The sequence below is a fragment of the Grammomys surdaster genome, unplaced genomic scaffold, assembly GCF_004785775.1.
Source record: "Grammomys surdaster isolate TR1022 unplaced genomic scaffold, NIH_TR_1.0 751, whole genome shotgun sequence".
NCBI lineage: Eukaryota > Metazoa > Chordata > Mammalia > Rodentia > Muridae > Grammomys > Grammomys surdaster.
The window spans coordinates 3,350,580-3,377,806 of NW_021605170.1; the positions used below are offsets into that span (position 1 = coordinate 3,350,580).

At 44.0% G+C, this 27,227-nt stretch overlaps 1 protein-coding gene across 2 annotated transcripts in view; it reads right to left on the bottom strand.

Moving 5' to 3' along the window:
* Positions 1-3,774: 3,774 nt before the first annotated feature.
* Positions 3,775-27,227, bottom strand: part of Lrrc8c (leucine rich repeat containing 8 VRAC subunit C) — an 84,220-nt gene continuing 60,767 nt past the window's right edge. For both annotated transcript variants that reach the window (XM_028782421.1, XM_028782422.1), the window contains one exon: positions 3,775-10,162. In XM_028782421.1, the coding sequence (XP_028638254.1) occupies positions 7,889-10,162 (2,274 nt within the window). In that variant the 3' untranslated portion in view covers positions 3,775-7,888. The remainder of the gene's footprint in view (positions 10,163-27,227) is intronic.

Here is a 27,227-nt window from a genome sequence, read left to right on the forward strand (position 1 = left end):
TCCAAAGAGTTTAAAACCACTTTTAGGCAAGAACAAAAGCTGAGCCCAGTAACTGTCCCTCATGTGGCCAATGCTACCGAAAATGACATCGGAAAGCTTTTAGAGTTACTTTTAGGTGATTTTGTTTTTGAGACAAGGTTTTGCTATATAGCTCAGGTTGGTTTCAAATGTGGGATCCTCCTGCCTCTCTTTTCTGAGTGTTGAGTTTAGAGGTATGAATCATCATGCCCAGCCTTTTAATTTTATAACTTTGTCTTGTTTGTTTATTGGACTTGGACTTTTGTTTTTGATATCGGATCTTGATCAGATCTAAAACTGAAGTGGTGTGTAGAAGTTATGAGTGAGTTAGATTATGTGACATTATCTAGCTGGTTTACTGTGCTTGTGACTTTTTTTGTTTTTAAAGATTGGCAGACTTTAAGTATCAGGAGATTACCTATTAGCAAGTGGCAACAGCAGTTTCCCTGACCCACACCAGAGCTTATTTAGTTAAATTAGGTATTTAACTCCTCTGAGAGTGTTCACTCTACCATCTGATACTATTGTTTCTTCAACATGTTACTGAAACGTTCATGCAGGTAGGTGTTTCAGTGGAGTTGACTGAAGCCGGAAATCTAGCTTTCACTTTTAGTGTGGTGCACAGACCCAAGGGCCACCAGCATCCTGCTGTTTCTAGATTATTAAACGATGAGCTCCACTGCCAGGCTGATCGATTGTTGAGGCTCACAGTGCTACTTCCAGGAAAGGTTCTGATTGACACGGAAGAGTAGGGGGTCCTGGAGAGAGCTGATAAAAACAGCCTTCTGATTCTGAACAAATTGGTTTTCTGCTACAAACGTTCACAGAAAAGCCCCATGACACAAACATTTTAAGATTACTCTATATGGCTTCTTACGTATTTGTTGAGATTGACTACTCCATGAAGTATTTTTTATCAAGAAGTTTAAATCACTAAGGAATTGCACCAATTACTTCTCTCATTGCTGTTATAAAACACCCACTAAAAACAACTCCCAGGGGAAGGTTTGGTTTGACTTTACAGTTCTAGGGGGTTCAGTTTGCCACAGTAGGGAAGTCACAGCCACCAGAGCATGGGGTGCGGGCGGCTGTGTATCCAATCAGGGAGCAGAGGGAGATGTATGCTGGCCTTCAGCTCACCTTAGCTCTTTATTCAGTCTGACCCTTCAGCCCATAGATTGGTTCTGTACACCTTTAGGGTAACTTCATCTGGAAAACCCTTCCCAGTCAGGCACAAGGATTTGTTTCCACAGTGATTCTAAACCCAGACAGATAGACATCAAGGCTATTGTAGAATCACAGCCTAAGCAGACAACTCAGTGGTACAAATACAAGCTGTCAACTCTTTCCCATACGTTTTACCACTTACTCAGTGTATGAACTAATCTCAGAGTTAATCCTTGGGTAAACTCAGCCTAAGAAAGATGCCTGAAGTCACCCAAGCATCACTGAAAATATAATATTAACATAATCACCCCATGCTGTCTGTGTGAAGTTATAACAGAATTCCCAAACCCCTAACAACCCAGGGAAGGAAAGGTGAGCTTCTGTTCTATCAGAATCACTTCTTGGAAGCTCATTTTTTAAGACTGTAACTGTGGATTAAATATAGAATGCAAAGTGTACATGTGAATCTTTTTTCTCAAGGTCTACATTTCTGAAACTTGCAATAAGATTCAAACACTTACTTTCAATTTATTTGCTTATTTAATTTTGAGACAGGGTCTTGCTCTGAAGCTGGACCTGACCTTGAACTCATAACCTCCTGTCTTAATTTTCCAAGTCAAATCACAGATGTAAGCCACAATACCTGGTTTGAAACACAGTAATAGTGTATGTCTGGGTGTAATTTGACTTGAAATAAAATTAATTCTACAAAGAATAAGAAAAAGACAGATTATGTTTGCTTGTTTCTGGAATCTCTGAACCAATCGGAATGTCCCACTTGGTGTAGAGATTTGATAGTATTGTCGCTTACTTGTATATTATATATAAAATATTAAAAGTAAAAAAACCACCCTGTACTTATTTATGCCATGCTTGGTCATACATGTGCTTATTTGTACATTGTTGGGTTCAAATAGGTTTAGGTTAAATTTACATTTACTTATTTTTATCTTATGCTGCAGTGTACACTGGACTGGACTTTACTTAGCTCAGGCTAGCCTCAAACTTGAAGCAAACTTCCCTCAAGTTCCTGAATGCTGGGTCTTTCAAGTGTTTTCAAATATGAATGCCAACGTACAATCTGTATTCATAGATTGGCAAGCAAAGACTAATGTGACTAATGAAAAGTTTGATGACCTTCAAACTTACACTGTGTAAGACTGGGGAAGTACCTCGTGGCAGTTTGCATGAGATGTTTGCCCTAAGTCTTTGTTCGATTCCTAGTCAGCGGCTGTTTGGGGTAGGATTAGGAAGTGTGACCTTACTGGAAGAAGTATGTCTCTGGGGAGGGCTTTGAGGTTTCAAAAGACTCCACCATTTCTGCCTCCTGCTTGCAGTTTGAGCTGTGACTTCCGACTGCCACTCTAGCCAGCATGCTGGTTGCTGGCTACAATGCTTCTCGAATGCAGGCTGCCAACTATTAGCTGTAATGCTTCGCTTACTCCCTGGAACCATAAACCAACTAACCCTTCTATAAGCTGCCTTGTTTATGGTATTTTATCACAGCAACAGAAAACTAAGCCATATGCCTGCTTCGTCTCAGATTCACTTTGGTGACTTTCTTCTTGCACATTTACCTCCTCCCGAATGAAATGATGACCAACAATAGTAAAAACCCACATGATTGGCTTAGCCTCAGCTGATCTCCATATTCCATGTGAAAGAAAGTTCTAGAAGATGGATCAACGGAGGGCAGAAGCTGTCGGTCTTTTCCTTGTGTGTACTGCTAAGAAAGCCACACCATATGCCATTTAGACTCTTAGTTTTTGTCTCCTAAAGTGCTCTCAGAGTTACTTCTGTTTCTGAAACGTCACTCATTCAGCCCGTCCAACCCCACCCCTGCCCTTCCTCCTCACAATCATCCTTCCCCAGAGGTGATTACCAGCAACAGAATTCTACACAGAAAGTGTGTGTGGTGACAGCTTAGCTTTGAGAGTTATCAGTACTAGTCATGGTTTTCTTATGCCTATGCAACAGTATGTGAAATTGTCTTGTAGCAGGCTTCTGTGAGGTAAGTGTATTTACTTAGGGTAGTGGTTCTTAATCTTGCTAATGTTCTGAGACTTTAATACAGTCCATCATGTTGTGGTGACCCTCCGTCATAGAATTAATTTCATTGCTACTTCATAACTGTAATTTTGCTGCTGCTATGAATCATAATGTAAATATTTTTGGAGATAGACGTTTGCCCAAAGATTCGAGACCCACAGGCTGAATTAGAGACTACCTCCCTGGCTGTACAGGATCATTCTTACTCCTTTAAGTTACCACCATTGTTATCATAAAGGTATCTAATGAAGGTTTAGCTGGGTAGCCATTGTACAATCTGATTTGGCAAATGTACAAAAAACTGTACTCCAGATTATACAATAACTCAGCAATTACACAAATAGAACTCCAAGGACACCTTACGTAGATGCAGGACAGTGAATTCAGGAAGGAAACAATTTGTTACAATGATAAAAACTAGCTCCAATGGTAAGGAGCAAATGAGCCTGTTTCCTGCAGCCAAGAGAACCTTGGTAATGGCTTATGAACAAAAGATACACATAATTTCTAAAAACAAGGAAAAAAGAATGGATCCCCAAGTTATGTTACAAAAATGACTTTATTTATTTTTGTTCCTGTACACTACATAGGGAAATAACATTAAGACATCTCCTTTCATGAACATGTATTCTGACAAATCAGTGATCAGTCCTCTTTCTTGGCAGTCTAAGACGTTTGCCAGCACTTGACAATCTGAAAGCCCATGACCATAGTAAACAAACGCAAACCGGACACGAGCAAGCACATAAGGCATGGGGTGCTAGCCCCAACGAGCTTTGTGGCGGGGGATGAAGATACAAACGAATCCACTAGAAACCACGCAGGCCAGGTGTGCAGTAAACACTTGTAATCCAGTGTCTAGGAAACTGAGGCAAGAGGCTCTCAAGTGTAAGGTCAGCCTGGGTTAAAAAGCAAGACCCTGGCGCAAAAACCAAACCAAAGCCTAAACACATAGTGGCTGCAATCTGGTCAGTAAGTCTAGCTGTCCAATATTATATACCCCTCTGATTAAAGGATAATTGCTTGGGGGCAGAGGGAGACTCTCTTCTCTCTCCTTCAGATAATCCTAAGAATGCCATCTTTATTAGTGGGTGACCTTGGGAAGGGGAATGGGAGCAGATACTTGTTTGGGAGGCTGATATCAAATTATCAGAAGATTGAAGACTGAGAGCTAAATCTGAAAACTCATGGCAGTTCTAGGTAAGACTGGGATTTCTTATTGTCTCTAAACAGAAAAGGTACGAACAACCCTATAGACTCTTCTAGAAGTCTCCTCAGTGGTAGCCATTTTGTTCACTTGCGTATGAAACCCTGTTCTTGAGATCCTGCCCCAGTGTAAACTCTTTAATGTAGTCTTAATTTACTCTGTGAAAAACTGAAATGACATCAACAAGGTTTGCAGAGAAGTGCTAACGGATTTTTGTATTGACGAGCCATAAATGTTACTGTTGGAATGCCAATACTGTTGATCAGGTATTTGGTATGAAAATTGGATTAGAGAGTGAGATAAATTAAAGCCATAAAGCTTCATACTGGAAAAAAAACAACTGGACTTCTTTTGTTGAAGAAACCCAAGGAAGAGTTCATGTTTCAGACTCCTAAGAGCAGGGCCTATGATCAAAATGAACAACATCCTTGGGGCGGGGACATTTCCAAAAAAGCCTGAAAAAGCAGGCCTGCTTGCTGCTTAGGACATCATGGGGATTGTTGGAGCTCATTGGAACAGCAGGAAGAGCTGGGTGAGCAATGCGAGGGACCTCATGTACACTGCAGAGTTTATCTCATCGAGAATTCTGATATTCAAACCAGATCAAATTGTATAATAAGAAAACACAATTCTGTTCTGAGGCGTTACATTCTTGGGTGTGTTTTTTTTTCTATGATTTAAAATTTACATTGATTAGTTTGTGCGCATTTTGCGTAGGTGCTCAGGCTATGGCACCTATTAGAGGACATCTTATGAGAGTTGGTTCTCTCCTTCCACTGCATGGATCCTGAGGCTCAGGACCTCAGGTGGATGGCAAGTGCCGTTTACCCTCAGAGCCACCTTGCTGGTCCCTTAGGTGGGATTCTATTAGGACCTTCTAACCACAGCACCACAAGACAGCTGTTCTGTACTCTGTTAGTAAACCTCACTGTATAGTGTGGCCACCTTGAGCTTGAAGCCACCCCTGGAGTTAAGAGAGTACAGATGGCACATTTGTGATTTATACAGCAGTTTGTTGTGAGTTGGAGGTTGGGCAGAGAGCTGATCCTTCTCAGCAAGAGCACTTGGAAAACAGAGAAAGGAGGCAGACAGCCTCTCTGCACTGAGTTAGATCAGAGAACTTGTTATACTTCATATAACAAGTATAGCCAGCAGTTCAGGCACCTGAGTTTCCCGTTGGAAGACTGGACAGTAACCAAAAGCATTTTACTCAAGAATGTGAACAAAAGCTTACTGTATTAAAAAGGACGAGAATCAGAAAATTCAAACTCTTCAGAATTTGAGGCTTTGGAAGTTTTATAAAATCTAATAGGTCTATGAACATTTCACTCTTAGTTAAAAGAAAGTCTTGGAATTATACTGATTTATTGACTGTTATTTACAACTTAGGTTGGGAGTCAGCCTGCAAAAATCACTATGAAAGTAAATCAAATTATTTGGAAGCTTGATAAAATTGAATTATTGGCGATTTGCTTCAGTTATGAACCCATATGGTTCAGTTAATACCAGAGAAAGGCTTCAGTATAACGATGGTGTTTAACTTGAATAGATCCCTTTTGAAGGGTGATGTTAGAAATAGCCATAAGTTTTAACACTCAAAACAGTACATTCATTGGTTCAATTTACATTCCAACAACAGGTTACTCATGCACAGTAACAATCTGGCTGTAGTTCTTTAAGACAGAGCTTTTCTGAACATGACACATGATTCATATCATTCAATGCTCTAAAATTGAATATTTCTTCATATAACAAGTATAGCCATAATAGTACTTCAAAATGTTATTTTAATTCCGAGTTTAAAGAAATCATGACTGAAACAGCAGCACTTTCACATGGTTGGCCTTTCACACGGATGTTTCTCTGTGCTTCACCCACCCAGAGGTGATGAGTCCTGTCCCCTCATCTGTCTTGTGGTATCAGGTCACTAAACTCAGGCTCCCGGCACTGCGCTGGGCAAGCACTTTGTCACTAAGCTACACACACCCATCACAGCTTAACTCAGACGAGGGCCATGTGCCTTGTCCTGTCTACATGTCACAAAAAACAGGTCTGGGTAAGGTCATGGGGCCCAAGGAAACGTCCTTCAAAACAGGGTTTCAGAAGTCAGATCATCTTCCTAGCTTCACCGTTAAATTTTTCTTTAGGCCAGTCTATGGACTATGTAACTCAAGTCTCCACACTAGGCTGGATTTTAGGAAGAGAAAGGTCAATAAAAGCTTTGCCAGCCCCCAGGGGGGAACTTAGTAAAAGAACACTTCCGAAGTGAGATGCAATCCTAAGCAAAGAGCCAAGAGTTCCCATGCTTGCCGCACCAGCATCCGCACTGAGGGCACGCTTGCGGGAAGCCGATGACTATGCTTACATCTACAGTGGGCTGTTTTGTTCAGCAGGCAGAGAGTGACTTGATCTCTCTGCACATGGTCTGAGGAAGGGGCGGGGCAGGGGCGAGGCAGGGGCGGGGCCTGCGTGGATCACAGCTTTCTGACCGAGTGCCTTAGTAGCAAGACTGTTTTCCGTTGGATGCATCCACATGTCAAGGCATCAAAAGTGATTAAATTACTCAAAACAGGCTTCTAATTCTATGATTTAAAATTTAATTATCTGCTAGAATATTGTAATAAATCTAATTTTCCTAAGGTTGTTCAACAGTAACACATGGCAATACTGAGGTGGATGGGGAGGGGTTGTATTTAATTTTTGATGACATATTTTAGGATGTTGGTAAAAAAAAAATACAGATCAGTTAGACAGCAAATGATGCATGCCTACAAGGATGGCAACCGCAGGGGGCTGCTTTCTTCATCCACTTAAAAAGCCTATCTGAGGCTAAATGAAACTGTTGGTTAGGAAATAACACAGTTAACAGTGTCTGCAGCTGGGGGTTCTCAGGGTAATACTCTTGTGACAGTGCACTTGTGTGAGCTCACAGTCTAGAGTTTCCTATAGTGGCATGACCTGACCAGTGAAGGCGGCAGCTGACAGTAAGACAGCTGGCACAGACTCCTCCCCTCAGCACACATGATGAAACACAGCAAGGGCTCAGATGGGTAGAAAGAAAGTAAAGATGGCATTGGCAAAGTATCTTCACCCATTTAGAATATGCCAAAACGCACACAACCTACGATTCCTTTCCTTTTACAAGAATGAACTCAAGTGAGAAAACAAAACCCAAAAAGCCAGATGGAACTACCCATTCCCGCTGTCAGAAAGCAGTAACAACTAATATACCAGCTTCCAGGACAAATAAAACTTTAAAATATTAATATTGAAAAAATACAATTACATTTTTATTAAAAAATACATACTCCTTACTCAATCTTTGTGTACATTTTGTCTTGTGTGGAAAAGAAAAAAAAATAATATAGGAAAGGCATTAGGACTACCTAATTCTTTATATTGTATTTGGTAGAAGCATGTTTCAGTCATATTGTGATGAAAAATAACTTAGTCTGCTTTCATTTGCTCCCGGACATCTGAGGGCAGGGTCTCAAACAGAGCATCTTCCACAACTAGCCCGGCTCGCTTCAGAGCCCGGCAGTCTCCCAGCTCAGGAGGGAGGACTTCAAAGTGATTGCCTTTGATGTCTAAGTAGGAAAGAAATAGTAAATTTCCAATTTTTGGTGAAAGTACGGAGAGGCTGTTTTTCCCAATCTTCAATGTTTTAAGTTTCTTGCAGAAGTAGAGTTCATCTGGGAGGCTCTCTACTTTGTTACAAGTGATGGAAAAATACTGTAAACTTTGCAGAACTCCGATTTCAGGAGGGATGAAGCGAATGTCATTATAGGACAAGTCCAGGTATCTGATTTTGTTGCACAGGAAGAGGTGGGAGGGAAGCACCTCTACCTTATTGTGGCTGAAAAACAGCCGCTCCAGGCCGGTCAGTTTCTTGATGTGCTCCGGGATGTAAGCGATGCTGTTATACCACAGTTTGAGCACAGTCAGCTTTCTCAAGTGCTGGAAGCTCACGATCTCCTCTATTGACTTCAGGTTGTTCTCCTTCAGGTCCAGCTCCTGGAGACTGAGCAGGCTGAACACGGCGTGGGGAATTCGCTCCAGGTCACAGTGGACCAGTTCCAGCTCCGTCAGGTTGGTCATTTTCTTCAGGTTATTGAGCATCACCAGCTTGGTGCCGTCATTGTGGACACACATCTTCTGGAGGTGGCTGGACACATCTACCACAGCCTGAGGGATCTTGGAGACGTTGCTCTTGATGGAAAGGATTTTAAGGCTTTTGAGGTCCCGCAGAGACTCCAAGGTGACATTTTTGGAGATGTCGTGACTCAGAGAGCCAACCAGATAGAGCTCTTCCAGGTTCCGGAGGCCATACATCCAGGGGGGCAGCTCCCTCATGTCATCAAACTTGACGCTCAGGACCTTGAGGTTCTCCTTCAGGAAGGAGAGAGCGGCACTGTGGATCTTGACGGAACACTGGTGCAGACAGAGCTCCTGAAGGTTGTCTAGCTGGGCGATGGTGGCGGGGATCATGACATTCTTAATGATCTCCAGCTTCAGAGACTGTAACTCTGTGATTTCAAACACGGTGTCTGGGAGGCCAGACAGCATGATCAGAGGCAGCTCCAGGCGGTTGTGGGCATTCGTCTGCAGCTTCTGCCGCAGTTTGTCAGGGGTCCACTCATTATTTAAATTGAGCTGTTTTAACTTGTTCTCGCTGACTTCAGACAGGAACACTGCAAACCGCTTGGAATAGAGAGGGTCATACTGGTCTATCATATGGAGCATAAAAGCAAAGTCATTCTTCACGTCTGGAATGTCGTCGATTCCAGTCTCCTGCCGGACATACTCAAACGAATATTCCCTCAGAGAACGGTAGAACAGCCAATATAAGGTATAAAGGCATGTCAGGCCGTAGATGCTCACGAAGCACAGGTAGCAGAAGGAGAGCTTGGAGAACAGATGAGCCATGGTGTGATTGCAAGAAAAGTTCTTATAGCCTGTCATGTCCTGGATGTCCACGTTACAGTCCACTGTGAACTGGACCTTGGAAACCAGAGCGCTGTTGTAGGCAATGATGATAAGGAATTTGATAACCTTAAGCACAGTCTGTCGAACATACATGGCATACAGGATATCACCTTCTTCCACATGCAGTCTGAACTTCTTCACCTTCTCAAACAAGGCCTTGGCCTGCTCGCCTTCCTTCTTGTCCAGAGCCCCCGCAGTAGATTTGTCAACCACGAACTTCTCAGGAATTGACTTGAGAGACTGGGACTTGACCAGGCTGCCTTCGGGACCAGACTGGATGGTGTTGGACCTGTTCATGTTGTTCTTTCTATTGTCCTTCTCTTCGGAGTCCTCGCCAGACACTTCGGAGAGAGCTCGTGTGGTCCACGGGGAGTCAAAGCACTTCCCCAGGATGGAGATGAAATGTTCTATTTTGGAACTGGATCCAGGGAATTTGAACCAGAAGTTGCTACAGAGCATGAAGACCAGGGTGTGGATGAGAACGAGGTACGGGAAGTACTTGGCATACCAGTGGAGGGCTCGCTCATAGCACATCTGGTTGATGAAACTGTACTGCTGAAGGTCCAGGTCTGTCTTCAGTCCCTTCATCTCCACAGTCGTGGGGTTGGTCGGAGAGGGTTTAGGTGGGGGCAGTGGGGTGGTACTGATAACCGCCTGGGAGACATTGGAAAGGGAAGAGTGGTTCTGAGCAGGCTGCACTCTTTTTGGAAGGCAGATGATCTTGTCTTGCATGACCTGAAACACAGAAATAATAGTTTCAAATTATATTACCCAAAGAGCTTTTGTAATGTCATTAGTGTCAAGAAAGTAGCAATAACATCCAATAAATGTCCATTTCCTCTGCCTGGAGAGCATAACATTCGACTCCAGTACCAAAACTTTATTCTTAGCTCATGTTATGGAAAAACGAAATATCTGATTTTGTTTGCTACATCAAGGATTGACACAAAGCAGCATCAGGATATAGAACATGTCATAGCAACGTGAGTGTTTAGGGAATATTCAGTATTTTTAATCTTTGTATTTCTTCACTGCAGTGAGAATTAGTATTTGCCCTTACGGGAAGCTGCCGGCTCGGGATGTTGTCTACACTTGTGAGAGATGTGTAAACGTTGAAAAGAAGAAATATGGAAGTAATTCCTGGTCCTCCTGTTTGCCCCTCTCCTCCGCCCACATTGTACACTACATGCATGGTTAACATAACTGGCTTTGATGTAACGGGCTCTCATGGAAGCATTCCACGCTCTTTAGAGACGAGAGAACACAAACAAGGCCCAATAGCAATGTATTCATGCGTTCATTTGCTGCCCTGGAGGACAACCTTGAGCCCTTCAGCTGCCCTGCCAGGCTCTGCTGAGAAGACTATGAACTAAGAGCATCGACCAGCTCTGAGGAGTGCAATACGGAAGAGACAGGATGCTACTTGTCTGGTATGAGGCAGGATAATGCTTGAATCAAATTAGAGAAGTCACCTCCACAAAGAGGGTCAGAAACAGAACAATATGGACAATGATCAACCAAGGAGCACAGAGTATTATGAACGAGATTAACGAGTACTAGTGAATGAAATGAATAATAAGTTTTGATGAATGAAATTGATTATAAGCTTTGATGAATGAGATTAATAATGAGGCAAAGTTGGTTTGGGGCTGTGTGGTGGGGGATAAAGGCACTGGCTGGCAGTCCTGGCGTCTGGAGCTCAAGCCCAGAGACCACATGGTGGAAGGAGAGGACCGATCCCCACGTGTGCACACAAATGAATCGATGTAAAATGGAGAAAACAGAGCAAGTCAGTCTGTATATGTATAAGCCCAGTGTTTGGGAACTCCTCAAGAGCAAGGGCCTCCTGACAGCCAAAATCTTCACACTGATTACAGAGGTAGAAACTGAGCACACGGTTGCAAAGTGGCCCTGCAGTAGCACAGTGTGTGACTATGAGCAGGGACAGGGCACGGGTAGCCCACTAGACAGACCCTCAACGCTGAAATCCAGTGGAAGCAACCAAGGCTTAGTAAACACCCTGCCCAAGTGTGTACTTGCTGAGAGACACCCAGGCCCACCACCAGTCCTCCTCCGTCTGGTGCTATTAGTGTGGGCGTGAAGAATACCTCTTCTACCTCTTCTAGGGATAAGGATGATGACGATGGTAAAGACCTCAGCAGCGCATGTATGATGTGCTCAACACGAATCTGTCCTTATTCTAGAATCAGTATTAATTCTGAATTGTCACCTTTAAATTTTATTTTATTAGACAGGATACTGTTTGGAGAACACCCCATGTAGCCAAGAATGATTCTAAACTCCTGTTCCTCTTGATTCTACCCCGAAAGGGCTGCGGTTACCAGTGTGTGTCTCCATGTTTGGTTTAATTCCCCCTTAATCTGATAAGGCAGCATGCTTATGGTTCCCATTTTATAGTTCTAGAGACCAAGGCATTAAATCAAGTGATGAAAGTGACATCATATAGCCCAAGACCTATACTCCTCTTTTTATTTTATGTAACTGGTATGTCTGAATAGGTCTTTAATGCTTTTATTTTTTTTAAAGTCATCTTTTTAAAGGTATATTTATTTTTTTATATGTGTGTGTCTGTGTTTGTATGTGTGTCTCTCTATGTGTGTGTGCCACATATGTTTAGATATAACAGAGGCCAGGAGAAGGAGGCATCACATTCCTCAAGCTAGAGTTATGGGCAGGTAGGGAACAGCCCAACACGGGTACTGGGACACAAATTTGGATCCTCAGGAAGAGAAACAAGCGCTCTTAGCTGCAGAGCTGTACTCAGCAATACATTTTTTAAAACTAAAAATTATTTTTATCCTTTCCCAGTGAATTTTATACATTTTTCACCTCGTGCTCCCTGCTCTGAGCTCCCCTCCTCCTACTGAAAAGCTTACTTTCCCTAACAAACGCTGAACCCAAGTCTTTTGTGTGTGGTAGCTGGGGCTCGGAGCTCTATCTTGAAGAATAGCAGAATACATTGGTGAGTTTTGCAGCTCTGTGTAGAAAGTCATTTCCCCTCCACATTTCAAATCAAGATTCCATTTTCTCCTGTTTATTTGCTGGCAAGATGTCTGCTGCCAATTAATTAATTGCATTGTTTAGTGAACAATCTCTCTCTCTCTCTCTCTCTCTCTCTCTCTCTCTCTCTCTCTCTCTCTCTCTCTCCTGTTAAGATTTTACTGTGAAGCCTGCATTTTCACGTGTCTCTTTACTTTTAGATACATGCAGATCATCCATGCTCCAACCTTTGATCATCCTGCTCAAAGGACTTTTTAAGAAAATATCATCCAAAGCTACATTACTTGACTCCATTTTCTTCATCGCAGGGACACGTGCTCCCATCTTTTAGTCCCTCCTCCCCTGCCAGGCTGCACTCTGCAGTCCTCCCCTCTCCCTTTTCAGATCTGGGTGAACACAGACCTCACTTCTAATGAACTGCTGATTTGGACAGCTGGGTGCAGGGCACATGCTTTATCAGTTGATTTTTTTAAATTAATTTTTATTTTACGTGTATGGGTGTTTTGCCCGCCTGCATGTCTGTGTACCATGTTTGTGTCTGGTGTCTAAGGAAGCAAGAGCATGGCACTGGATTGCCCAGAACACAGTCGTGAGCTTCCATGTGGGTGCTGGGAATTGAACCCTTGACTTTTGGATGTGCTCTTATAACTACTAAGCCATGTCTCCAGGCTTCAGCTAATGCTTAAAGTTCACTTTTGTAGGTGCTGGTTTGGGGGCTGGGGGTTGAAGGCAGCCTGCACGCCATCTCACCTCCAACTCCCCACCAACTTTCTATTTCCAAGATTTCTACACATCTGTCTCCACACTCCCGTCATGGCTACCCGATAGCTTTTGTTCCCGTTGCAGTTGTATCGCTGTCTCTTTGGCCATTCTGAATAGAATCATTTAAAATCCACAGTCCATTGTTTTAAAACACGATCTGACCTTGATGGAATCGGTGTTCTGTTAATTTTAACATTAGCTTTCCTTAAAAGACATTTTTTTCCCCATTTCCTTCTGAGGCAAGGAGCCACACTATTCAGTGCAAGCTGACCTCAAACTCATGGTAATCCTCCTGCCTTGGCCATCTGGGATTATGTATGTGTTCAACCCAGCTTGATCTCAGCATTTTTTTTCCCCAGTTTTCTTCACCCATTCTGGGGAAGGTCATTTGCATTGGGAGATGGGTTCTATTGCCTGACTGTGCTCTTGTGATTTCTGCATTCACCTGGCCCTGGGGCTGACCCTGGGCCTTCTCACAGAGTGTTGGTGGTTCACTGGGGGTGTTGTCAGCTGCCAGGCTCATGATGGAGACGAAGAGCAGGCTAAGTGGAGCTCAGCCGGGAGGAGCCCTAGGGCGCTCCCTCGAGGCACCAGCATCTGGCCAGTTACCGTTCTTTCCAGATCCTTCTGGGAATAGGGGCTTTGGCTTCAAAGAGTGACCAGACTCCAGGCTCTTATCTCGCTTGGAGCCCCCTTCTGGTTCCCTTTTCCTGGCAGCAGCTAAGGTCCTGTCTGGTGGGTTCAGTTTTGGAAGAAAGCCTGGTAGTTGATTTAGCCCACTCAGTGTTCTGATCCTGCTCCAAGGACATGCTTGTCTGGGTTTGCAGCCCACCTGTGTGCTTCGCTATCTTTTCCATCAGGACTCTGCACATAAATGGGGTGTTTTGAAGTCCAGCATTTTACAAGGTTTTCCACAATCATGTGTATATATTACTAACAAAGTTAGACAAGATACAGCATTCACTCTCAATTCTGATGTATTCCTTAGTCTGTGCCTTGTCTTTTGAGGGCTTTACATTGGTTACAATATTGCTGCTCAGCTTGGTTAAGGCTCCCCCTTGCCTCTGAGAGTGTGCTTCCTCCCATCATCCCCTTCCCTGGGGCCTCAAGTCTCTCTGGAGAGTTAGGCACATCTTTTCCCACTGAGGCCAGCTCAGGCCTGCCTCTGCTGTCAATGTGCTGGGGCCTCGGACCAGCCCATATATGCTGCTAAGGCAGATTTTTTTTTAAAAAAGAATATTTTTTGTTGGTAATTTCATACACATACACAGTGTACCTTAACCATGTCCAACGAATTTTCTCTCTCACTTCTCGATTCTCCCCTCCCATTAATATGTCTTTTTAAAAATAACACTATGCATCCGATTAGTGATGCCTTAGGTGTGGGATACCTGCTGGAGCGTGACAGCTGACCATCAGCACATCCCTGAGGAAAAATGACTCACCCCTTTTTTATAGTATAGAATAGAGTTTATTCAGGACATGGGGAGGGGAGCTGAGAGGGTAGTGAAGCAGAGAAATGGGGGAATGAATAGAGGAGTGGAGTAGAGGCTAGTCATGAACACATGGAGATGGGGAGGAAGGGAATGGGGAGGGGAGGAAGGGGCAAGAGGACAGAGAAGGAACAAGAAGCCAAGAGCAAGAGAGCATAACTCCCCTCCTTAAGTAACACCAACTACCAACAGCTTCTCAGTGAGGGGAGGGTCTGCATGAGCCCACCTGCCTTTCACATTGGAGATCCTTCTCATGCGCTGCTGTGTGTTTATGAATGCCACGGTCACGGCATGGTCGGCAGACAGCATCTCATGGCCCCCTCCCTAGCCTATGGCGGTTACATTCTTTCTGTCCCTTCTTATTTTGTAATCTACAAGCTATTGGTCAGGGAGATCGATATAGACACCCCATTTAGCACTGAACATTCAGTCACCTACCCTCAGTACTTGGACAATTTGTGAGAACCAGTGATGAGAAAAGTTATAGACTGTTGCCACTGGGTAGACACTTCTTTTGAGAAAGGGTCTTGTTGTGTCTCAGATACATGGCCTTGGATTTGCTAAGTAGCTGACAGTGACCTTGAACTCATGATCTTCCTGTCCCTACCTTCCAAGTGCTGAGGCATGTACTTGGTTTGTGCATGCTAGGGACTGAACCTAGGACTTTGTGCATGCTAGGCAAGGATTCTACCAACTGAGATACAATTCCAGTGTAGCTATGGCAGACTTGATGCAAACTGGTAGAATAGAACAATAAACAAGTAGGCGAAATATATTAAAAATACTCAGCCTTTTATGGGAAGAGGTGACTTGGCAGTGTAAGTTCAATCTTGGCACGAGCCAAGCAACACAGATTCATTATAATGTTAATGTCTTGACAAACCTTGATATTAAATATACACCTATGTTTTAACTCTTTTATCCTCCACTTATTTCACAGAGATGCATTAGCTGGTACTATATGCTCTACCCTAAAGCACTGATAACCAGGGGTGCCCCAAAACAGACAGAGCAAATCAAGTTGTTTCTGCCGTCCTTAGATGCAGTGAGAACTATTTCCCCAAGTTGTATTTTCCATGAGTTGTTCAGAGACATGGAGGAAGCACTTTTAAGCCTACCAAGTATCAGCTAGATGATACAGTGTAGCAAAAAGCAGAGACCTTGGGGAGATGGTTGTTCTGCAGCCTTGCTAGAGATGTAAAAGACATGCATATGAACTCGGTAAGAGTACAAATGAGGCAGCATGCCCTCCATGGCTGTGGCATAGAAAACGTAGTAAGATCCTGAGCATGGAGGAGTCAGGGGAGGCTCCAGGGAGGAGGTACAACTATCTTGATTGGGTCTTGAAGCTTCTAGACTTGGATAGGGCATTGGGGAAGGGATGGTGGGAACCTACACAGCAGGTTCCAGAGACAGGAACAAAAGGTGGCACTGAGTGAAAGTGAAAACCACCAGGGAGGCAGTTTACTCACTTCTCCTGTGCAGAGGGATAAACCAGGAGGGAAGTAACTCTCATGCCGCTAAGGTATCAGTCAATGGGGGCAAACTTGAGTTCAGTCTCCCTGAAGCCAGATCCCAGAGAAACAAGAACCATGGCCAAAAGGCACCTGTTTTGCTTTTGTGGTGGAAGGATTAATTCAGAGAGTGCCAACTTTGTTTCAAGGTTACTGGAAATGTTTTAAGTATCACAAAACCTTTCAGGGAATGAGAAGAAACTAAAAGGTCAGGGCAGATGGTGCTGAAGGAACAAACACTTTGGGGCTTAGCAAACATCTTATTCATAAGCCTGCTATCCTCCAAGCCCAGTCTTGGGGACAATTACCCCAGAGCACAAAAATAGACATCCGTGAGAACCACACGCTTCATCACAGCCACCAGGACAAACAAGGTCTTTGACTACAGGGGAAATGGGAAAGCAAAACTGTGTGGTGCCATTGCTTCCTGCCTGTGTACACACTCATCCCCCTCTGTTATTTAAATGACTTGTTTTTCTTTTTTAGAAAAGTTTTAGGTTGGCAGCAGAATAGAGAGGAAGGTTCAGAGATATCCCATAAGCCTCTCCTTCATAGATGTGCAGACTCCTTCACCAGCACCCCTAATGGTGGTACACTATAACAATGTATAGGATGAATCTATATAGACGTGGCATTATTTTCCAAAGTTCACAGTCACTTTAGAGGTCTCACTTGGTCTTGAGAATCTCCTGGTTTGGCCAACTCTAAGTCCTATTCATCACTACTTGTATCCTGCAGAGCTGTCTCACTGACCTACAAGACTTCTGTGTTTAGCCTAGCCATTCCCAGCCTTTCCAGAATTCTGCCCTCAACCCCTGCCATGGTTTGAATATGTTTGACCCAGGGAATGGCACTATTGGGAAGTGTGTCCTTGCTGGAGTAGGTGTGTCACTGTGGGTGTGGGCTTTAAGACCCTCATCCTAACTGCCTGGAAGCCAGTCTTCCACTAGCAGCCTTCAGTTGAAGATGTAGAACTCTCAGCTCTGCCTGCATCAGGCCTGCCTAGATGCTGCCATGCGCCTGCCTTGATGATAATGGACTGAACCTTTGAACCTGTAAGCCAGCCCTAATTAAATGTTGTCCTTATAAGACTTGTCTTGGTCACAGTGCCTGTTCACAGAAGTAAAACCCTAACTAAGACACTCCCAAACACTGGTATTTCTACCCTCTTTAAAGTTTTTTGCCTTTTCCAGAATGTTCCACAGATACCATGTGGTCTTTTTGGGTTGGCTCCTAGTAGTCAGTATTACTGAGTTTCTTCAGGTGCCTCTGAGTGTTTTCACAGTCTGCTCAGTTTCTCCCTAACTGTACTACATAATAACCAGCTGTCTAGATTCCCTTAATGATGGTGTTTAAAACGTATGAAATGGTAGGCAACAGCATAAAGTCCACGGAGAAAATTTGGACTCATAGAAACAAGAGAGGGAAAAAATTCTCTAGCAAATTGTGAGAGTTTAACTGGTTGTTTACTAGAGCTCCTATTTAACAGCACGCACAAGCTCATGGCTGTGGTATTTTGGAACACAAATGCACACACCTACAAGAACTGAGCAAAATGTTTGTCTTCATTAGTTGTAAGAAGAAACAAGGCAAAATGTGTCCCCTCCCCCCGGCACTGGACAATAAATACTCTGTTGCTTCCGGTCCCAGGCTCTGTGGAAGCCTCAGGTTACCATGCAGACATGGCCAAGTCCAAGAAGCACACCACACACAACCAGTCCCTCAAATGGCACAGAAATAACATCAATAAATCCTGGTCACAAAGATATGAATCTCTTAAGGGGGTTGACCCCACATTCCTGAGGAACATGCTCTTTGCCAAGAAGCACAACAAGAAAGGCCAACAATGCAAAGGCAGTGAGTGCACACGCAGAGGCCATCAAGGCCCTTGTGAAGCCTCAGGCCATCAAGCCCAAGATGCCAAAGGGCCCCAGCCACAAGCTTAGCTGTCTGGCTTTCATTGCTCATCCCAAACTTGGGAAGCAGATTCAAAGCTAAATGGCCAAGGGTCGTAGGCTCGGCCAACCAAAGCCAAGGTTCAAACCAAGGCAGAGGCCGCAGCTCCAGCTAAGGCCCAGGCTTCAGCTCCAGCTCAGGCTCCCAGGCCTCTGTGAAGGCCCTATAGAAAAGGCTCCTGCCCACGTGAAGACAGACGAACTGCTGTGACACACCTACCTACACACTATTTGCAGATGACCAGTGTCCTATGCTGTTTTCACAAATAAACTCGAGGCAAGAAAAAAAGGAAGAAATACTCTGTTGTCTGGATTGTGTCTTTTTAGTGAGGATGCTCAAAACTTACAAGATGGTCAGTAAGCAAGAGTACAGAGGTGACTTTTTACATGTAGAGAATCAAATCAAAGATGTGGAGTTGCCAACATTACATCAGGCCCACACCCCAGCGCCCAGGTATCAGCATCGCAGACTGCTGCACTGGTTACAAGTGATGCACCCACAACCCACACTGATTGGGTCAAGGAGTTTGTGTCCTTGAGATAGAAAGAGGAGCTCCAGGAAGGACTGTACAGAAACCAGGATCTTTCTCAGTGTGAAGAAGATGACATACATATGGTATACGTGTGAAGTTTCTCAGTGGTAGAAGGTAACTACCATTAGTTAGTATATATACTAACATACATTCTATATGTTTCACAGAAACCAGACATCAGGCATATCTTATGAATATAAATCAACAGATTTTTTTTTGCTTGAGAAATATGAGATGCCACTGGTTTCATTATATGGACCAAGTGAATGCCTAAACACTGTAAGTCCTCAGAGACAGGCACCATGGCCTGGTCTCATGGTGGCACACATTAGGAACAGTGAACATCAGATAGACACCAAGGATAATGGGTCCCAGAAGTACATGCATGCCTATACTCAGAAGCCATTAACATCTGGAAGCATCTGGCCAATAACTACCTTCTTCTGAGATGAAACAATTTCTTATGTACATTCTCCAAATCAACAGAGCTAAGTGCTGACTATTGAAGATCCAGGGGTTGCCGGAGTGGGGAGGGCATCACATTTACATTAAGCTCATCGGTTTTGACATCTGGATCCATAACTACAATTCTTCCACCACCACAGGCACTGACAGTGATGCTTCTGAGAGACGACAGGATGACAGTGTCTACCCTTACCATCTGATGCTGTTGACTCCTGGCTGACCTGGCACTTCCCACACACCTGGGGTGGTTTGTGTCCTATATTTTGGTTACACTGATATTGTCTGTTTTCTTCTGCTTAGGAACACAGCTCCACAGAAAACAAGGCTAAGGCCTCTAATGAGGGACTGAAAACTGAGGGTGGGTTCAGGAATCAGAAGGATTGAAGGCATTTTCCAAGCAGATCAGTGAATTATTTTACTGATTTAGTGATTTTGGTGGGAAGCATCTATTTCAAAGTTAAAGGCAGATGGGGAAATGCAGCGGATATAAAAACCTCTGGATAAACATTAGGGATATATACCATTTAACAGTTTATTTGGTTTATGTCCTTGATAAATTTGAAATATTTATCTACAACTATGCCCTTGAACTTATCCGGCAAAGGCTATGCAAGAGCAAGACATGATGTACAGGAGCAAGTGCTGCCCGACCTCTGATTCAGCAGTTATGGGTTGCTGATACGTCTGTGAGTAGGAATACAACCAGAGAAACTGGGAATGTTTAAAGAAAATAAACCCCATAAATCTCCTGGTTTACCCACAGTATATCAACAGCACCAAGAACTCAATGCTAGAAACATTTAAATAAATAAGAAAAGCATTTTAAGAGGAATTTTCAAAACTGTAGATTATTCTAGAAATTTGCCATAACAATCCAAGAACAGTACTCTATAGCTCTCAGGGAGTATGATGATGGTAACTGCTATGGTCCAATCTGTTGGAATAACAGAGTACATTATTCTAAAGGAGTCTAGCTGCCATCCACTGTGACATCATAAGGCTCCCCCTTAAGTGGGAGCTGTTGCAAGTGTTGGGCAGCTGTCGATGAGCAGAGCTAAGACTCCTCTTTGTTCCATCTTGGGAGGACCAGGGTCATAAAGGACCAGGGTCATAGAGATGGCCATCTTTAAGGAAAAGTGCTGGACCTTCTGGGGACTGGTAGGATCAGGTCAGGTCTGAGCTCCAGTTGTGGGACTGTTCCTTGAAGTCAGCTCATGGAATGCTCTCTTTAAGGCTTCTCCTTGGAGTCTTTTTCTGTGGGTAAGGCTGTGTACTACTACAGTGTTGGAGATAGCACACTAGCTCTGGACCACATCCTCCACACAAGAGTCATTACTCAGACACTTCTCTTTTCTCGGAGCTGATGTAACAGGACTAGTCCAGGAGTGTCTCTGTCTTAGGGTGACAGTGAACTCAGATGGGGACACCAGTCTTTCTCTGTACTGTCTCCCACTTCCCTTTCCTTTTCCCTAATTCACCCAGCTCTTTCCTGACCCTACTTTCATGGTTACTGCTGCTGTTGTTGGTTTTAGTTAAACGGTTTTCTTGCCTGGCCTTCCCTCTATGCTTGTACATCTGCAATAATTCCTGCATGAGGAGTCCAGGCAGCAGGCACCTGCACTGATAAGTGGGTAGGCATTTAGCCTTGGGTCTTGGGTCTCCCCCAATCTTGGTGTGGCTGGCTTAACTGCTTCTACTTCAGTCACACGGGAACATCCCAAAGGAAGTGGAGGTACTTTGAAGTTTATGTTTAAGGAGGTTAATGAAACCTATTTCTATTATACCACAATTAGTTTTTCAGAACAAAACTGAAGTCAGGGTTGGGGAGATGCCAAGTGGGTAAAGTGCTTGCCTCACAAGTATGAGGGCCTAAGTTTGAATTTCCATAACCCGTACAGAAGAGGCACAGTGCCATGTGTCTGCAACCCAGCACCAGGAGGCAGAGGCAGGTGGATCTTTGGAGTTCAAGGCCAGCCTGGCATAAACAGGGAGCTCCAGCACAGCCAGGGCTACATAGACCTTGTCTCAAAAACCTAATGTGGAGAAGTGATTGAGGAAGACCCCTGCCGTCAGCCTCTGGTGTCCATTCGCGCTGACATGGGCGAGTGTACCTAAAATCCTGTCAAATGCATGTCCAGATCACATTTTCTGTTGAAGGTTTTAAGGAAAGATTTTTTCCCTTAAAACTGACCTGTTCTAACTGAAGCCATAAACATGCTCACATTTTGTATTTCTAGAGAGAACACTTGCAGTTTCTTAACAAATAGAATGCTGCCGTGGCTAATGATCTGCTTATCTAGGCAAAGACTTAGGGGTTGGGGTTGCAGAAACTCTAAAACTATGGAAGTGTCTAGCTTAGTGTCCAAGGAGTTTCAGAAAAGAAACCACCCCTCAGCCTCATACTGTGGTAGGCAATATGTTTTGAGAACAGCGTGTAACACCTACATTACAGCACTGAACACCACCATATCTGTCCGCAACTTCCACGGCTCCAGGTCTGGGTGTCACTACAGAATCTCCTCAGCTTTTGAGGAGATCTGAGCAGGAAGATGCCACTTCCTTTGGTTTAAAATGGCGGACCTTCAGAGTGCCAGCATTCCCACTCCTTAGAGAGCAAATGTCCTCAGCTCGTGTCACATGGAAAGAAGAATCTCTTAAGTCTTCATGCCTTTATTATTTCAATCCATCTGTCTGTCCGTCTGTCCATCTGTCTGTCTGCATCCATCCATCCATCCATCCATCCTTCCATCCCCTCCTTCCCTCCAAAGTCCTTATTTGCGAGACTCCCCTACACGAACATTTATGTCCTTACAAATCCCGCCTTTATAATACCTTGTAACTTTACTTCAGAAATAGAATTAATTCCTATATTCTTCTAATCTCGCATGAAACATTAAGGGCACTGCTTTTCTGGGGTAGAGTTATTCTCTGTCCCTGTTGTGGTCACTGAAATTTATTTATAGATATCCACTGTAGAAATTATAGTTTTATGAGTGCACATATGAATTTCTACTTTGAAGCAGTTTAAATATCTTTAGGATCCAAACCAAGTTTGGGGTAGTCAGAACTTAGCTTGGAGCCTGTAGCTACAGACTAAACTGATATAATAAATAAATAGTGTGCTGTTCCGTGTCTGTAACTATTACAAGGTTGTACTTTTGTGGCAGAGATGGAGTCTTAAATTATTTTGTATTCCCCATATTTCCTAACACAGTCCTGGGAACTCAGTCAACGTTCCATAAATGTGCACTGATTTATCTGTACTTTCAGAGTGCAAGCTTCACAGAACAGGGCTCGCCTATCCCCAGACAGTCTCAAGGAAAAGTATCCATGTCTCAAGGATAAATGGTCTCTGTTGGACTTTCACTAAACATCTTCTAAATGAAAGTTACTCTGTAGAAAGAAATGTAACTGCAGTATGACTACAGCCTTCATGGATCAGATTAAACCAGTATCGTGAAGATACCAGCATCATTGAAGAACAGCCGACTGTTACATGAATGATAGAAAGCCATGATAGACAAAGTATAGTCAAAAGCGAAAAGAAAGCCCTGGATGTTCATTTAAGACCTGAGTTCGAATAAGGGCTGGAGGGTGCTCAGGAGTTGAGTGCTAGCTGCTCTTCTAGAGGACCTGAGCTTGGTTCTCAGCACCCATGTCAGGCAGCTCACAATCACCAGAACTACAGCCCCAGAGAATCTGATCCCCTCTTTTGGTCTCCTAGGGGACAGGCACATATGTGGCATACACTCATATAAACACATAAATAAAAAATAAAATTCTTTAAAAACTGGTTTAGAATAAAAAGAATGTTTTCCCATGAAAAGGGACGAAGGTTTTATGATTCAGGTCAGCTCATAACATCCACCCCAAGGAAACAAGGCCAAGTAAGTAGGCTGATATAGAACCTAAGCATTACTGATAATGTCTGCTTGGAGATAACATCACATAACATCTGGGTAATGATAACATTAGGCCAAACAGTGTCCTGGTATCCCCTCTCTAGAGCTAACTCCATGGTCCTGTTCTACTTTCCTAGTTGCTATGGTTTACTGCAGGTTATAGTCTCACATACTAAAATTCAGATCTGGAGCTACACACCAGAGAGCATACACATAAGAGTAACACTAAGTGGATTCATCAGGTTGTAGTTACGTGTGTGTGCATGTGTGTGTGCATGTGTGTGCATGTGTGTGTGCATGTGTGTGTGCATGTGTGTATGCAACAATAAGGCACAGGAAGGGATTTGAGAAGTGGGAAGGAAAACAGGCAGAGCTGGGCCATGGAGAGGGTGGGTAGAAATGACATACGTACAGTCCTTACAGGGATGGAACAAGCTATATCTGAGCATAATATACATGCAGTAACAACAAAATCAGAGGCAATGAATTTAAAGGAGGGTGGAGAGATGTATGGGAGAGCTTGGAGGGAGGGAAAAAAGGGGCAAAATGTAATTATATTAACCTCAAAAAATTTATAAAACTTTTGGAAATAACAAACTGAACTTTAAAAAGTACTCATGCAAGAAATTTTAAATAAAACAAAATAAATGGTTTGTTCAAAAATAATAGGGACACTAGATAAAAACTTGGTTCCACTCTGACAAGTAATGTTTTATTAAATTGCCATGGTAACTAAAATTTATAGCTGTAAAAGACAGTCCACTGAAAATGACACACGCAAGTCACAAGACATGGAGATTCAAGATGGCACCAACCTGGAAGCTCATCTCTACTTGTTAACTCGGGCGGAGCAGATGCTATGCGTACTATCGATGACAAAAGTCATCAGTGGTGATACGTAGCTCCTAGCCCTGCAAGCTAGAGTCATGACTGGCATGGCATGAACGTTTCACTGGGCAATAGTGGCGTGCATGCTCATGGGAGCAACCAACCAGTGTCTGACTGGCTCCTGTCATCTGACAGAACTCATGCCTGAGAAGGTCAGGGACCCCAGGGAGAATCTACCATTACTATTCTGCTAAAGGAACATAATATTAAACTGCCGTTAGTACATCTTATAACCGTCATCATAGAAGCTACTTCTTGCAGTAGGTAGTGATTAATACAGAAACTCACAATTGGTCATTGTGCAGAAAATAAGGGCCAGGGGAGTGCTCAGCCTTAACTGTGACATCTATATTACCTCTGCCCCCCTCCAACCCCAGGCTAAAGGATCATAGTGGAAGAGAGGTCAGAGCCGGAAGTAGTAGATGATTGCTGCGTACAAGTATTTTCCAGGGAGTCGTGGGTTACCATGCAGCTATGGCCAAGTTCAAGAGCTACCCCACACACAACCAGTCCCGCAAATGGCACAGAAATGGCATCAAGAAACCCTGGCCAGAAAGGTAAAAATTCTTAAGGGGTTGACCACAGGTTCCTGAGGAACATGGTCTTTGTCAAGAAGCACAACAAGAAAGATCTGACGAAGATGCACCCAACAATGCAAAGGCAGTGAGTGCACTCACAGAGGCCAGCAAGGCCCTTGTGATGCTTAGGGCAGTTAAGCCCAAGATGTCAAAGGGCCCCAGCCACAAACTCGACCGTCTTGATTTCATCGCTCACCCCAAGCTTGGGAAATGCATCCAAAGCTACATGGCCAAAGGTTGTAGGCTCTGCCAACCAAAGCCCAAGGTTCAAACTGAGGCAGAGGCCACAGCTCCAGCTAAGGCCCAGGCTCCAGCTCCAGCCCAGGCTCCCTAAGGTGCCCAGGACCCTGTGAAGGTCCCATAGAAAAGGCTCCTGCCAACGTGAAGACAGATGGACTGCTGGGACCCACCTACCTACACACTATTTGCAGATGACCAGTGTCCTAAACTGTTTTGACAAATAGACTTAAGGCAAGGAAAAAACAAAGCATTTTCCAGACAAGACATGACTGTTGCACATATGAGCTATAACTGTATGCACAAGTCCTGCATGAGATCAACCCAGCAAAATGGACTGGGAAAAAAGGCTACCAGGTCTCACCTCTATCTGAGGAGCTACTGTTAACTGATAACTGCCCAAGTTGACAGCCGTATAGCCATTCACATACTGGGGACACTAAACGGACTCAGTGGACTTAAAATGGAAGACATGAAGTCAAGAGGGAGGGGTGGGGGGACTGAGGAGGATTGGGAAGTCATTACACACGCATATGAAATTCCCAATAAAATAATAAATCTTTAAAGAAACCGTCAACTAATGCCAAATTTTTATGACCCCCTACATTCAGTAATATGATCCCATAAGGATCACAACCCACTGTTTCAGAAGCAGCCGTCTGAGGCACCAGGTGGGCACAAAATGAATCAGGCCTGAGTCTTGCCTGTTGGCAACATGGCTCCTCTAGAAACTATGTAACACTGCTCTTCCCTGGTGTTAGTTCCGCTGCGATTGGCCAAGTGTTACAGAAGAGCCTGATAGTTGCTCTTGGTGATAATTTGTGTGGTCCCAGTTTCTGACTGTGGGCCTCAACTCTTTGTCTTGACCCTGAGAAGTCAGCTGTAAAGCTGGCTTCATCGGAACCCTAGCACTTGGGGACACCAGATGGTGGATGCCCAGTGTGGGCCAGTGCTTGTTCCAGTCTCCCTGAAGTGACCCACTCTTGAGAAACAGACAGAGGCCACTGTGCTGCATGCTTGTGTTCCCTGCCATCGATCTTTGGATCTGTGTGTAGTGTTCCCCTTTGTGGATACCAACAGGCTTCCTCAGGCCCTTTGTTCTAAGCTGCATGTCCACTCTGCATGTCCTGAAGTCTCCCATTACACGACTTCATTTGTTTCAAGGGACTTATGACAGAAGTTGTATTTCAAATGAATCTGCTGTTTTCATGCTATAAACTGGATATTTTAAAAAATATTTGTGTGTGTGGGTATGAGTGCATCTGTGGGTGAGTGAGTGGATGAGTGTATAAACATGTGTGTATGAATACATGAGTATATGTGTGTCTATGCATGTGTGTGTGCCTGTGTAGGTATGTGTATGTGTGAGTGTATGTGTGTGAGTGTATATGTGTGGTGTGTGTATGTGTGGTGTGTGTGTATATGTGTGAGTGTGTATGTAGATATCTGAGTATGCATATATATGTGCATGTATATGTCTGTGGGCGTGTGTATGTGTGCATGTGTATATGCATGGTGTATGTATGTGTGGTGCATGTAGTTTATGTGTCCATGTGAATGTGTATATATGAGTGTGTGTGCATGTACACACGGCTGCCATGGTGCTCATGCAGAGGTTAGAGAGCCATCTCTGGTGTCAGTTCTCACATTCCACCTTGAGATAGGATCTTTCTTTCCTGTCCCTGATTCCAGGCTGGGTGGCCTTTGAGCTTCCAGAGCCTGCCATGTCGCCATCACCTATGTCACTGTGGGAGCATGGGACTTGATACACACGTGGCTGTTCTCAGGTCTTAACACATGTTCTACCCACTGAGCAATCCCCCCATTTCCCCAGCCTGCATTTGGACATGTTTGTCACTACTGAACTCCACTTATGTTATAACTATAAGAAATATGTGTCACAAAGAGAGTTCTCACGAGACACGTGGATTCTTCTTAGGGTCTTTCTCCCATGCCCCTCCTCCTCCCTCCTGAAGGGGGATTGCCAACAACAACTCTTGACCTAACAGCATTTCAGAAGAGTCTTGACTCAAGCCACAGCATTCCTCCCTAAAATCCCTATTCTAGGAAGCATGGGAGAGACGTAAGCCGTTGATATTTTCCTCATGGAAGTCTGTTGTAGTTTGGGCCTTAAATACCCCCATCCCTGGCCCCATGTATGACGGGCTTGGTCCTCACTGCAGCAGTGTTCACAGGGTGTTTGAGAGGGACTGGGTCCTTAGGGCTCTGAAGCTCATCAGTATCTTAATAAGTGCTATTGAGGGCACAGGAGCCTTGAGTGAGTGAGTCTGTCAGAGCTCACGAGGGCATGCATGTAACTCAACATTTGCACCCTTTCCCAGCTGTCACATGCTTGATGTCAGTAGATGGCATGTCATTTGTAACTCTCTGCTTCCTGAAACCCATTCTTTTGAGCAGTTACAGGTGCTTGCTACTGATTTCCATTTTGAGG